The sequence below is a fragment of the Suillus plorans genome, assembly GCF_016647745.1.
Source record: "Suillus plorans strain S12 chromosome Unknown HD556scaffold_16, whole genome shotgun sequence".
NCBI lineage: Eukaryota > Fungi > Basidiomycota > Agaricomycetes > Boletales > Suillaceae > Suillus > Suillus plorans.
The window spans coordinates 60,063-74,302 of record NW_024537400.1 but is presented as its reverse complement, the minus strand read 5'-3'; the positions used below and the strand labels follow the sequence as shown (position 1 = coordinate 74,302).

Below are 14,240 nucleotides of genomic sequence, written 5' to 3'. Positions count from 1 at the left end.
CCAATGCGACACACTGATGCATGAGATGTCTGTATCACTGGTGTGTGATAGGCTCAAGAAAGCTGACCATGGCGATTTGTGAGGGGCAGTGGCTGGCCAAATAATCATTGGCAAGCATCAGGACACGTATGAAACTTGGACGTAAACTAGAAACCACCATGCTCAGCAATTGCACATCGCAAAGGTGTCGCAGCAATCCGTGACATGAAATGTTGTTTCATGGGGACTTTCGTTCGTCTTGACCACATCGAAGAGAAGACACACTGATAAAACGCAAGACATCAATGGACAAAGTTCACTGTAAACGCACCAGAAGCCCACAACAAGGCTGGCATCACGACGAAGCCAGCCAAGACCCGTCCGACTACAGAACTCCTGGTTTCGTACTCTCCCGAAATGAAAGGTCAGGGTCCACAAGGAGTAATGGAATTCTAAATAGAGGCCGGCCTCGAGAGTTATCGCAGGTTTCCTGCCCACCAGATACCATATGTAGGTATGGTCGATCGTCACACAACACGCTAAATAGGTGCTTCACAGTTTAGCATGGTGTTGCTATCTCGGATAAGTTCAAACTTCTTCCAAGCGCTCAGGCTCACTAACGCGATTTCATCTGAAGCGGTAAGTTTGGTCCTGAAGTGAATTAGTTGATCGAGAGAGGAGGAACGATAGAAAGAAGAAGATGGTGGAGGGTATTGAACAGGTTGAGTGACGAGTGGGGGAGGATGACGACGGAAGAAGTTTGGAGGGGATGTTTTATATGAAATCAGCATGGAGGGGGCTCTCCAACCTGGACGCAAGCGCACAAGCATCAACGTTTCAAAACAGCCTTTATCAATTATTCGTACTATACCTATTTCCCTTCCCAGGACAACTCGTAGAGCACCGCGTGCGTTGTTTGTTGCAACTTGCCGCGGTAGAGTCATAAAAATTCTCTCAATCAAACGGAATATTCGGAGTCGACGGATCAGAAGACGTAATTGGTAATTAAGCCTGAGCCTCCTTGCATTCGAACGACTTCGCTTGAGCGTCTCTTGTGACAACATGCAGGCAATACAATATTCATATACAGTTCATGTCGGAACTTCCACATTGGAACACGCGGATAGCCAATGCTCATCGAAATTTCTAGCTTGCATGTCGCCGTGGATACTAAAGCTGCATCTTTTCGCAGTCCTCCCTCCAAATCCCCTACAACTATTGAGCCTCGGGTCGGCCTGGCAGGAAGCTAGCCTTACATAAGTCTTATACATGTTAGGCGGACATGTTTTAGCATTGGAAGGTATCGTACCTCTCATAATCCTTCTTCAATTTCACCTTTCTCACATCTTGCATCCATGCAGTGATTGGTGGCCAAAATCTCATCGTTCCATCTAATCGCACACCAGCAGGTCACTATGTCATCGTCTCTACCTCCTATGGTCACTGGAACACTGCCATCAAGGCTGCAACGGCCGACTGTAGTGTTGTTTGGAATGAGACTCTTACTATCTATGGAAGCCCGCTGATGTTTCCTATGTGGCTTATGCCTATCTTTTCCAGCTCCTCCAAAGAAGTACGCCTCGAAATCCGCGCCTCATTTGAGTGTGGCGGAATGCTCGGTCGAGGCGAGCTTGTGGGTACAGTCGAGACGACTTTAGACAAATTGCTTGCGCACGACGGACAGTCCGGTGAGTCCTCACCTCTCACAATGCCGTTGTCCTGACAGTGCTTCCGAAGTATCACTTATGGCTGTTGATAATCAGCATGTATCCCTTAAATTGAAGGCTTGGCGTAAAAAAACACCACGCTACGATGGAGACAGTATCGTGCAGGTAGATTATCTATTCAACAACATACGACCACTGCTGATATAGTCGAATTTTAAGCATAAGATTGGTCACGACACTGATGCAGCACGCGATGCATACACCCTCTTTTGGAGGAGCAACCTTCGCGAGCATTTCCATAGCGCCATTGAGGGTTTTCAGGCAGTGCTTGACCAATGTACTCATGATCATGCACACCGCGCCGCAGCACTCTCCAATCTCGCCCATGCGATCCTATGTGGTTTCGCCAAGTCCATCGACAATGATATTGACCGCGCGATCCACCTTTTCCGCTCCGCCCTCTCACTCCGTCCCCAGGGACACGTCGATCATCCGCTATCCATCCTTGACCTTTGCCATGCTCTCTGTAAACGTCATTCTTATAAAATGGACCATGCCGATCTCCGTGAGGCCGCACATCTTTACCGCACTATTCTGCCGCTTTTCCCCGAGGGCAGCCATCTCCATCGAATAGTATTCGATACCAACGCTGTGCCATATGTCATCGAGCAGTGCAACGCGCTTCCTAGGGATCCTTCAGACGAGAGCATATCGCTTCGGCGAATTGTGCTCGAGCTCTGTCCGCCGCAGCACCCACGTCGTGCGCGCTCACTAGACAATCTTGCTGGCGACCTCTATGCACGCTTTGAACGAGACGGCAATAAAGACCACTTCTACGAGGCTGTTCATCTGTCACGTGAAGCACTGGCAGTATGTCGTGCTGATGATGATCAGCTTAGTGTTCTCCCTGGCATTCTATCGGACACTCTTGGTCACCGCTTTAATCACCACGGCGATCCTTCTGACCTTTACGAGAGAATAGTACTTGAAACCCACTTGGAGGCACTCGACTTACGCTCGTCTGCTTCGAGTCAACGGGGCATAACGGCCCCAGAGCAGGGACAACAATTCTCGCCACCACCACTACCATCTCCTCCCCCACCACCCCCACAGGCATCAATAAGCACAGTACGTGGTCTACATCTTGAACTGCATAACCTAAACGCTTATTAATAACATGTAGCAGATCCGGTCACTTGAAAGAAACGTTGTCATCTTCGGCGACAGCGGTTCAGGTAAAAGCTCAGTCATCAATGCAATCGCGCAAACACAACTCGCGAGGACATCCAGCAGTGCAACTGGGTGCACCTTCGCCTATGAGCGTCATAGAGTCGAAATATCCGGCCAGACGTTTGTCCTATTCGACACTGCGGGTCTCAACGAGGGCACTGCAGGCACAGTACCAGCAGCCAAGGCGGAAGAAAACTTGAAGAGCTTACTGAATGAGCTCATGAGCCCTAAATCGGATGGCATCGGCCTTCTGGTATACTGTGTGCGCAGCACGAGAGCCCGTCGCGCTCTTATTCGGAACTACAACCTTTTTTACTCTGCTATCTGCCGAAAGAAGGTCCCAATTGTCGTCGTCGTCACAGGGTTGGAGAACGAGCCGGACATGGAGAGCTGGTGGGATGCCAACGGGAAGGAATTCAAGAGTCGTGGCATGCACTTCGAAGACCACGCATGCGTCACAACGCTTCGCAAACACTCAGGCATCTCGGATGTCTTCACCCGTCGCATCGAAGAGTCTTCTGAAACTCTGCGTAATCTCCTCGTTAAAAATTGCTCCGATTGGGCGGTCGACGACAGCTGGTTTAAGCAATCTTTCACTGCTGTACGAAACTTAATCAGCGATAGTGGGAATAGCGAACGGTCTTTGCCATCCACTCTCATCATCTGTGACCCATCTCGAGGCGAAGAAGTCGAGATCGCACCCTGCATCCGTGGTATCTTGAAGCCTTACTTTGCGCGCATCGGCGGGGACACATACCAGGTCCACCGCGTTCCTGCACCGGACTTTTCATCTTCAAGTGCCGAGAAGAGGCTTGAAGGGGATCTTCTCATATACTACGCTCGCGCTGACGAGCTTTCTGCAGCTCGTCAGAAATTCCATGCCTTTTGCACAGCCTATCGCGGGAACGTGGTGCCGGTCGTCGTCGTGGTCAAAGGACTGGACGATCGCCAAGCTGCCAATCAGTGGGTCGAGAAATACATCATGTATGATGGCGCCGGACGTCTATTCTCGACATTTGCTCCAGCTGAAGAACTCGGAGATGATTCTTTGAAGCAACAGGCGGAACAAGAATTGCAGGATCTCATTCGACAGGCCTGTCTCATTCGTAGCGAGAGGAAAGTTAGAGGAAGATCGAAAAGACTTGCCCGTAGAAACCGATGAGTGGACGAGTTACTGTGAAGGAGGATAATTATTCTGTGGTAATATACGTGCCATTAATGAGGCGTAGAACGCCGGATACTCTAGTACTCACTCGTTTGGACCGATGTCATGAATTTATGTACACATGTTTTATGGTTTTTGTTCTCTGATATGACATGTAGCATTTCTACGAGCTAGGGGACATTGATAGGATGATTTGTTCAGTACACAAAATCAATATTTACACCATCGCGATCTTCTCAACCGTAGCCTTTCCCTCCGCCCAGCCTTGCTCCCAACTCTGCTTCCGAGCTGCGACAAATATCCCAAACATCTTATCTACTGACCCCCACTTTTTCAGCCTTCCCTGAAGCTGCTCAGGGGATTCCTTCGGAATGCAATGGCTGATGCATGCACTAGGAAATAGAAAGGACAGCACTGCCGTGACCTTTACAGGTTCATTGATGGGGGATGCTCCGACAAGGAAGTTTTTGATTTGCGAACTGATCGCGTCGACCGGAGCCGTGTATGCGACGTTACTTTCGAAAGTAGCATTGAAGAAAACGCCAAGAGACAACAACTGGCGGCAGTGCTTCAAAAGAGATGTGACTCCGTCAAAAGTCAGTAACGGAGCAATGAGCCAGGCCTTCTGGTCGCCCAAGTAGAGCTCCTTTAGGCCTGGACAAGACAGGGCCAACTTGCTGAGAAAGGCATCGTCCATATGCGCTGTGCACGAATGTCCGAGGTCCAGGTGTTCGAGTCCCTTGAATGACAGGAGCGGATGCAACATGAGAGAGGTGAGGACGATTGATTCGTTGCTAGTATCCTCCTGTGGTGTCGTTCCCGCGAACAACGACAGCTGTTTGAGTTTCTCAGGATGTACCATACATGCCTTCAAGTGCGCGAAGAAAAGGTGAGGGAAAACGTCATCGTAGAGCGAGCAGCGAAGGTCCAAATGTTGAATGGAGAAACGGACGTTTTGCATAAATGCTTGCAAGGATAATGGTGTGAGAGCTGCGATCTCTATCGAGGCAACGGGAGAACAAAATTCCAATATGTCGGATGTGAGCTCTGATGAAGTAGAGAAACGCAACGTTTGAAGCGTGTGCAGAGAGGCAGCGTGCTTCAAAGCCCGTTCGCTCACAGGACCAGCCTCTGACACTTCGAGTTTCTTCCAGCCTACAACTGCTTCGCTAATTGCTTGCATCGATGAATCATCTGCGCCAAAGCATGAAAAATGCTCGAGAAAAGAACACGACGGTGCAAGCGACGCGATGGCGACACATTTGCGAACACTCCACGCGACGGGTGAAAGTGTGAGTGTCTTCAACATGGATCCACAGAAACAGTGTAAGAAGGGGAAGAAGTCTTCACGATCGGACAGCCAATTCAACTCTGTGAGGCTCGGAAGGAGGGCTCCCGGAAGAGGAAAACAATTCAAGATATGCATAGTGCTGATATCCCATGTATCCGACTCAGGTGAGACTGTCAGCGTGTGAACACGTTTTGCATAACTCGCGAGAACGCGCCAGTCCGCGTCGTACAGTGGACGCTCCCAAACCTAAGTGCTTGTTCGAGTGATACTGGGGAAAGAGAAAACCAAGATGGCTCACTACTTGACTATTGTCATTGACTCGTGTCCCACCAGAACATAGAACGAGTGCATCCAAAGAGTGGAGCTGAGCCCACAGGACATCTAGGGCAGGGTCTCTAAATGCTCGACACGTTCGTGCCAAGCTGGCAACCGTGACGCAACCCTCGCTGTCTTCTTTCGTTCGATCGGGATCATAGACATATTCGAAAATAAGCTGCACAACTTCCGGGATCCAGAAGTGCATCTTTGCTCGACTTGGACGAGTTATGTAGTGACAAAGTGTGCGGTGCTCGGCACTCGAATATCAGAACTTGAATGGAAAATATTTATACTGCCTCAAGATCCGGCTGCAAGATCAACGAATGAGTTGCAGGCATGATGCATGTGCATGATAGCTGTTACTAGTCACTTACAAACAGATGAGTGACTCGACACAAGATAAGTACACAGTGGCCACCTTGAATAGAGCTTACATAATGTTACGCAACTCTTGAATGACTCAAAATTTATTCATCACAGACCGTCAAGTAGTAAGTAGTAAGTCGTCGGAACATACCGTGATACCGTCACCGTCCCCAAAGTAACGTCCAATAATGCACTCACGTCTTCTTCTACCTCGTTGAGATACTAATCCAAACTGCCGCATCTACAATAGGGTACGGTTCAAATGATGGATTGCAAACACACTGGAAGGTAAATTACATAAATCCTGCCTTTGGACATGCGCGCACCTTTCGGATTGGGACAACTGCCGCTGGAGTCGAACAGGATTAGAACACTGAGCAGACGCTCACATATACATTTAGTTTGCCCAGAGTCTCGTTACCGTTCTCAGGAAGTACTTTGGCTCCCAAATCTTGGGAAGAATAAGGCACGTAGAGGGCTTCACGTATCTTGTTTTCGTGAACGTCGGAACGCTCAAGAGATAAGACCAGCCTATTCTCAGTCTACCCTCGTTGTACTAACGCTCGCCAGTAAAATAAAAATAGTGAACAGGATGCCTACGATACGCCCATCTAATCATGCGCTTACTACTTCTCTGCATCCTCCTCGTTGGAGTGACCCAGGCCGCACCTACAACAAATACAACAAATACTACTACTAACGACAGTCTTAAAGCACCATCATTCACGACAAGAACCCTATGGAGCATCATTTCTAGCTCCGCTCTCACTATTTTTGCATGCGTCTACAGTGCCATCCACCCCAATATCCCGAGTCCTAAGCACACCAGCCAGCTTCATGGCCTATGGCGACAAATTCGCATGGTGATAATGGCATTAATAGCTCCTGAACTGATCGTCACCTGGGCTATGCGACAGTGGTTCAGCGCTGATCAAGTTACAAGACAATTCAAGGAATTGGGATATCCCAGCGTTCGTCCGGAATCTGAAGGTGAGTCGTGCTTTTGGAAACTCTGCATCTCGTAACTCACTATACATGTTCTTAGAAAAGAAGTCTGTTGGAGCACCTGGAACTGAAAATCGCTTCCTTCTCGACATTCTCTTGGCTTTTGTTTGCCTCTTTCGACTGCTCGCTAAAGGTATACTATCTGTGCTGGTGTCTCTCTGGCGTGTCCTTTGTGCTCCTGTGAGGTGGGCCGCACGGTGGATTAAGTCAGAGAAACCCGAGCCTGGTTTGGAAGGTAAGCCTGATTCGTGCTCACCTAAATGTTGGCTCATGTGCATCCTTAGATTTTACGTGGACCCAGACGCACAGCTTCTTTGTGCTGATGGGTGGTTTCATGCTTTATGCGAATGGGAAACCCCACCGTACCGCAAGCCGTACACTACAACCAAATCACATTCTCACACTGATACGTCAGAGGCGTATCGACGTCCCTATCCTAACGGCAGACCAGATCCACGACAGGAGCAAAGGCAATGCGATATCAAAAGGATTGGTCATCCTTCAAGTAGCCTGGTTTGTTATGCAGCTCATCACCCGCGCCATCTATCACCTAGAAACCACCCAGCTCGAAGTGGGCACACTCGCTTTTGCGGTTCTCAATTTCCTGACTTATGCTGCGTGGTGGGACAAGCCTCTCAATGTGCAATGCCCACATCCAGTGTACTGGAAGTCAACCAAGTCAAAGTCAATCGTGACGCCAGAGTATGTCATTGGGTATGTATGTGCTTCAACAAGTAGACCGCTACTGATTACTATGTATGCCTCAGTGTCAGTGAAGAAGATAAAATCGCTCAGTTTGGGATCTTGGCTCCAGTCTTGCGCTCAATGCTAGAACTGATAGGCTTTCCTGGTATTCCCCCATCTCGAGAGCTCCAAGTTCCAACGTTTGATGGTAGCATCAAACTCGAACAATTGCACAAACACGTTCTTTTGCTCGCTGGATTACTTATGGCAACTATATTTGGCGGTATCCATTGCATGGCTTGGTTTTTTGCTTTCCCAACATACCAGGAACGGGTGCTATGGCGCATGAGTGCCGTCGCTATAACTTGCACGCCCTGGCTTGGTTTACTCACTGCACCGCTCCTTGCAGCTCTGGACGCGTCACTTACATTGTTTATCATGCTCTATGGATCATATATCATGTTGTACATCACAGCTCGTGGCGTCCTCTTGGTACTGATGTTCACCACTTTACGCAATCTTCCTCCTGACGCATACCAAACGGTGTTGTGGACTAGTTTGGTGCCGCACTTATAATTCCTGATCACAGTGCCTTGTAATACACTTTGTACTTATCTAATGATATTCAGATGCATGATTTGTGTGGTCGACGATGGACTTAGGTACTGTCGCCGCAATCACCACTGTCTCCAATAACTGCAGCGATTCTTCAACGTCTAGCACTCTAGCACGTTCTTTTTTTGTACTTGTAAGTTACATTACTCAGACCGTTATTGACCTTACCAACTTATACTGTCACCTATTGACCAGTCGACGCGTCTTCTGCACTCGACTTTCGAGCTCCCATCAACTAGGTGTGCATCTATCATCCAATCAATGCCTTAGCCTACACGTCCCTTCAATAGCTACGCTCATCCCACTGCTCCACAAACTCTCTCCTGAATCACCCACGCGGCCGAAGCACGTCCCCATTGACAATATGTATCGCGGCCCAGTGGAGCTTCACTCACTACCGGCTATGCCCAACTAGATGAAATTTGTATTTATGCTTATATTTTCTTGTCATATCCTTACTCACTCTCACGTTCGTTCCTATCACGTATCAGCTCAATTAAAATCGTATAAACTGATCCGTTCAAGCTGCAGGACCGCGTCTACATCGTGCCGACCAGTCATCGACAATATGGAAATATACGCACGTATAGCTTTCACTGGACCCCACCCATTTCTCTTCCAGGTCCTGTCCACAACGTTCATGGCAAGTCTCTTTCTCTGTAGAAGTCGGAGGATCACGGGAATTCTAGGTGTGCGAATAAGTACTATTTGATAGTAAAATGAGCACACTCAAGGCTCTGCTGGGAGACTCGTCTCAGCATACGATACATCATCAAAACACAACCGAAAACATTCAGTCTTGTATTCATGAAGTCGTGAACTTGACCTATCTTCCTGATTATAGCCTCCTCGTGATCCGTTGGAACGAAACTGTCCGATTCTGTACGGATGTCATTCGATCAGGAAATACAAGTGAATACGGATGTACCCGCAAAACTGAGCTGAGCAATTCAGTGTCAAGAATGGAGATGTTCGACGGGCCCGTGCCTTGAGAGTTATGGTTGACGCGGTGAAACTTTGCAGGCCGAGCCTCGCTTGTTCGCGTACGTTGGACTTTTATGTTGGGATCCGACGAATCCGAAGGAGACAAGGCCGAACGGATGAGAGCCGAGAGGGAGAGGCAGCAACCGGCCGAAGCATAGAGCCAAGGGAGAGGACACCAAGTGCGAGCGCATCCAAACGGAGAATGAGGTCGACGTGTCGTGGCCAACTCGTGCGCTGTCCATCTTTTAGTTTAGCTTAGCGTAAATTACTGTACCTGGGAGACTCACCTTATAAGCCCAGGTACCCGCATCCAAACATCTCAGTTTCAACTCGAATACTGAGATGTAAGTTAGTATTTTCGTAACGTTCGACTCGAGGTCTAACGTTATATTAGATTCGTACCTTTGTGTCTAGGTACAACGATTTGTTAATCTGAGTTTCAACTCGAATACTGAGATATTCGTACCTTTGTGTCTAGCTGCGCGTGACCGTCTCGCTATACTCTCAATATTTTAACCCTTGAATATTGAATCTTGATATCATCGCCCACAACAACGTCAACGTTAATCAACACCACAAGTTCATCGTCTTCGATAAGTCTTTTACACCGAGTCGGATTCACAAGTCAGTAATACAGCGCCAATATTACGTATGCGGCAAAAGAAAAGAGAATAATGCGCGAGAGACTGAACATAGAATGAGGCAATGATCATAATAAGTCAGTTGGTGAGCATGGCGACGAACTTGAACGTTTGAACATGTAACATACGGTACACCACTGTAATCTCCTAAACTCGACGGTTTACTTGCTGTTCGCTGTTCATCCCTTCTTCTTGAACCAGCTTTTGCTCATCGCCGAATCCAAGCCGTTGGCAATTGGCAAATCCGCGTAATTGTCTATGACAAGTTTGCGCAGAATATCGCCCGACTCTGAAGTGATGTGGTTTGGGAGGCTTGTGTGTTCCCAAAGCGTTGTGACGCAAGCATGACCTTCGAAATACATGCCCTTGAATTTTTTCACGTTGGTATCCCACCAGCTCTCCATGTGGGTCTCTTTCTCTAATCCTGTGATGACGACTACGATCGGAAACTTCTTCTGGCAGATTCCAGAGTAGAATTTATCATAGGCCTCAAGGAGGGCGCTAGTGGCGATCGTGCTGTCCATGCAGTACACCAGAAGGCTAATTTCATCCAACTTGGAGTTCATGAGCTCACGCAACAGATTCTTCAACCTTTTTTCCGCTTTTGCCGCTGACACTGTGTCTGCAGTTCCCGTGCGGAGACCTGCGGTATCAATCAGGACGAATCGCTGGCCTGAGAATTCTACTGGGTAACGTTGAGAGGTAGAAGTGCATCCATGTGCGTCGTTAGATGTCTTCGCGAGCTGCTTTTGTGCGATTGTGTTGATGATTGAACTTTTCCCTGAACCGGTTTCGCCAAATATGACGATATTTCTTTCCCGCAGGCGCGTCTGATATATTCAATCAGTAACCTCTCTTTATGGTGTTGTGTCTCTCGAGAAGCACGTACTTCGTGGTTGCTCGACCATGAGTTTGGAGGTGGCGGTGCCGGTGGTGCCGGTTGTTTCTGTTCATGTCCTGGGTTGCTAGTCGATCGAACTACTCATGGTGATGAAACATATCCGCCTCGATGCTTGTTTGACATGAATGTAACTTACGAGAATCACTGTCGAACGCCGTGGTAGGATGAGTACTGACACTCTGAAACAATGGCGAAGAATCAGTGTTGGGTGGTGAAGGACTGAAAAAATGAATATCAAAACTTGTGAATCTGTGCAGTTCTGGACCTACAAAGATATCTGAGCTCCAGGCTCTATAATTCCATTCGCCGGCTCATGATCAGGGTGGGATCGTAGACTATTGAACAGGTGTTTTGTTATACCGTTGGAATTATTGTGCGGGGAAGCTCCAGAATCGTTAGGTAGACTCGAAGAATCTTGAAGCTCAAATGAGTGGATGGTCAAAAAAGCACTACGGACTATACAGGCTGACCTGATGAGCAAGGCCTACGCGTGACGAAGTCGAATACTTCATCTGCTGAAGGCCGAAGTTCAAATTTTGATTGCAGACATTTTTGAATCATGTCCCAATCTGAGTCCATTATTGCAGGATGGCCGTTTGGGCGCTGCGGACTATGACCTTGGCGTTTCAAACCATAGACACGGAATTCCGGGGTTTGACACCTGATCTCAGACCAAGGGTGCTGACCCGAGAGAATCTTGTTCCATAAGTCCTCAAGTGAATATTTTGCGACCAAATAATCAACTCACTTGAAGCATTACACAACCAAACGAGTAGATGTCGGTTTTTTCCAAAGGTAGACCATTGACATTGACATCATCTGATAGAAGTTCTGGTGCTGCATAGTGGATTGCGCCTGGATGTATCGATGTTGCAGCCAAGTGTGACTGGCCGAAAAGGGGCGCGACAACGGTGGAAAGGCCAAAATCGATTAGCTTCGCCCGGCCTCCCTCGTCAATTAGTATATTTGCCTGCAGTTTTATTAGTTTCCAAATATATCCTAGCAGCTCCGTGCTCACCCCTGTTATATCCCCATGCACGACAGGCACAGAGTGCACTGCACTCATGGTAGGTTACCATAACATCTTCAGAAAAAACATGAAACTGACAGTAACGCAGTCCAGCACTGACGTCCTCTAGCTTCCAACTTCGAGTCAGTCCTAGTAAGTGACAGGATGTGATGAGAATTCTACTTACCATACGTGAACGGTCCAGCACTGTTAGATGCTTGCGTTTAGATGCAAGGTAGGCATTCAACGTGCCGTTTGGAATCCACGGAGTTACCAAGCTGGGCAACCCTGGCTTCCGTCCAAATCCTGTCACTGTACCCAACAACGGTACAATGTTGTTATGGCGTAAAATCGTCAAAATGCCGATTTCTCTGTTAATTTTCTGGATGACCCAAATGGTATAAGTAGTATGTGCTATTATATATGCGGATCTGATATTTCTTACCCTGTGTATTCTCTCTGAATCTTCACATTGCTCTGGGTATCTAAAGGCCTTGACTGCAACCTTATGTGTTCAACGATTGGTTGGCGTAAGCCAGCGCATAGTAAATGAGTCTAACACGTGAACTGACGATGGCTGAAATACCATTTGCATTGTAATTGCATTTCCAGACATCACCAAATCCACCTCCGCAAATGTGGTCTTGAGTTGTTCGAGTGATGAAGGGTGTTAAATCGGCTGGTAAAGTCGCCTTCCTACACAGTTAGTTCAGTAAAGCAGATACTGCGTGCAGCACCGATAATGCGACCGTACCCCTGACCACGGTGCCCCAGGTTCATTCAATTAGCGGTGTCGTGAATGACGGACGGTCAAAGAATGTGGGTTGGATTCAGTTGCTCAGAGTACTCAGTACAGTTGAAATGCTCATAATGCATACCGTTGGGACCGCCAAAACGTTATGCATTATGAGACATATGCAATAGCATATGTGTCACACTATTGTGACGCATGTGACCTCCGCCAAAAGTGTGACAGAAAATCGTCCATAGTCCTACAGAAGTACATGTATTATACCGAGAAGAATTGTTCTAAAGAAGTTTGTCTAGCATTAAGTAGTTCTTCGCGTTGTAGGTTCGCGCGAAACTTTCGAAGTTGTGATGATAAATCAAGTGAAAATTGAGGATCACCATATTGCATGCATCCAACTTCAAGCTGCTGGCACAAATCGAGAATATTTTGACGAGTGATTGATGGATCCGCTTCGTCGTCGTCGTCGTCATCAGAATCAACCTCGATAACTTCACCATTTGCAACGGCAATTTCGTGGCGGACCGTGTCTGCAATGGATGAGTCACCACCTTCAAAAGCAGAGAATTCTCCCTTATCTCTCTCCTCGGCGGGGTCCAGAAGTTCATCAATAGTTGGCAAGGTACCGAAAATGCGATTGCGTGCTTGGAGTTCTCGGACTGATTGCATAAGCGCAGCTTCGGTAGAAGATAGCTGGGCAGCTTGTTGTGAGCGCGCGGGAATACGAATTTTGAGGCCGGTACGACGAGATGCAGCTTGCATAAGTGCATCAATGGCATTTAAAGCCATCTCCACATCTCCTTCAGCATCCATTACAGCTTTGAGGGCCGGTCTCCAATCAGAATCTATGTAGCGCTCGCCAAGAAGAGCCTGTAGCTTGTTCTCCGCATTGGGAAGGGACATTTCGGTAGTTGCGAATTTGTGGACGATGTTCCACGCAAGTGGATCCGTGTGAGGCCGTGTGTCAGCGTTAGTCGTTGGATCACTGTGATAGACTTGAGCACCCAAAAAAATGAGGTCAAAAGATGACTTACACTTGAATGAGACAATACCACTGAAGCAGAACAATAAATTTATGCAATACATTGTCGTACCTATTGTCCCGTCCTATCAATTTGGTACCTCATAATGCATATTGGCTATGCAAAGGTTATGCATTATGCATTATGCATTATGCGGTCAATTACATGGGAACGCCGTCGGGATCCAAAAAAGTCCATGCATTATGAGACTTATGCATTGTTAGCATATGCATTATGAGCATTTCAACTGTAGTAGTCGTACCATAAGTTAAAATAAGAGGATGGGCGGCTATCATCAATTCGGGTTAGTGCGGCACAGCCTTCCAACAAAGATCGTCGTTTGATTAGTCTGAGCAAACTCGCGACGAGAAAGGAAAGTCCTATAACCTTGGCCACAAGCCTTAAGGCAAGCTCCAACCTGCTCCAATGTTGACTTCAAGCGCGAGGCATTCAGGGACCACAGAATTCCTTTCTACAGATCGTCACAAGACGGCGTGACGCACACAAGCCTAAGGTACGAAATGATTGATATTGTAAGCAAAAGGCGTTAGGCCTGAAACCGTCTAGTATAGGTGGCGATGCTCTTTCGAAGATACCCACACCCGCCAGAACCTA

General features: G+C 47.7%; 5 protein-coding genes across 5 annotated transcripts; 2 read left to right on the top strand and 3 right to left on the bottom strand.

Annotated features, from left to right (window-relative positions):
* The first annotated feature begins 1,964 nt into the window (after positions 1-1,964).
* Positions 1,965-4,172, top strand: HD556DRAFT_1289134 (uncharacterized protein). The gene is made up of 2 exons (XM_041299367.1): positions 1,965-2,774; positions 2,830-4,172. The coding sequence occupies exons 1-2, from the start codon at positions 2,193-2,195 to the stop codon at positions 4,036-4,038; spliced, it is 1,791 nt and encodes a 596-aa protein (XP_041162433.1). The 5' UTR covers positions 1,965-2,192; the 3' UTR covers positions 4,039-4,172.
* On the bottom strand, positions 4,173-6,094 carry HD556DRAFT_1356060 (uncharacterized protein). The gene is made up of 2 exons (XM_041302479.1): positions 5,631-6,094; positions 4,173-5,578 (listed from the first exon to the last, which is right to left on the bottom strand). The coding sequence occupies exons 1-2, from the start codon at positions 5,853-5,855 to the stop codon at positions 4,259-4,261; spliced, it is 1,545 nt and encodes a 514-aa protein (XP_041162432.1). The 5' UTR covers positions 5,856-6,094; the 3' UTR covers positions 4,173-4,258.
* A 539-nt stretch (positions 6,095-6,633) lies between these two features.
* HD556DRAFT_1440875 (uncharacterized protein) lies at positions 6,634-8,281 on the top strand (the record flags this gene model as incomplete). The annotated part of the gene is made up of 4 exons (XM_041306187.1): positions 6,634-7,006; positions 7,062-7,256; positions 7,306-7,735; positions 7,789-8,281. 4 exons carry the CDS (start codon positions 6,634-6,636, stop codon positions 8,279-8,281), a joined length of 1,491 nt encoding a protein of 496 aa, XP_041162431.1.
* A 1,843-nt stretch (positions 8,282-10,124) lies between these two features.
* On the bottom strand, positions 10,125-10,760 carry HD556DRAFT_1233520 (P-loop containing nucleoside triphosphate hydrolase protein; the record flags this gene model as incomplete). Its single annotated transcript, XM_041297601.1, has 1 exon — positions 10,125-10,760. A coding segment is annotated over one exon (636 nt), but the record flags the coding sequence as incomplete, so codon positions are not given.
* A 21-nt stretch (positions 10,761-10,781) lies between these two features.
* Positions 10,782-12,780, bottom strand: HD556DRAFT_250085 (kinase-like domain-containing protein). The gene is made up of 10 exons (XM_041310020.1): positions 12,610-12,780; positions 12,428-12,551; positions 12,301-12,360; positions 12,043-12,237; positions 11,955-11,985; positions 11,865-11,902; positions 11,595-11,816; positions 11,317-11,542; positions 10,983-11,260; positions 10,782-10,923 (listed from the first exon to the last, which is right to left on the bottom strand). Exons 1-9 carry the CDS (start codon positions 12,633-12,635, stop codon positions 11,112-11,114), a joined length of 1,071 nt encoding a protein of 356 aa, XP_041162429.1. The 5' UTR covers positions 12,636-12,780; the 3' UTR covers positions 10,782-10,923; positions 10,983-11,111.
* Between the last annotated feature and the right edge of the window lie 1,460 nt (positions 12,781-14,240).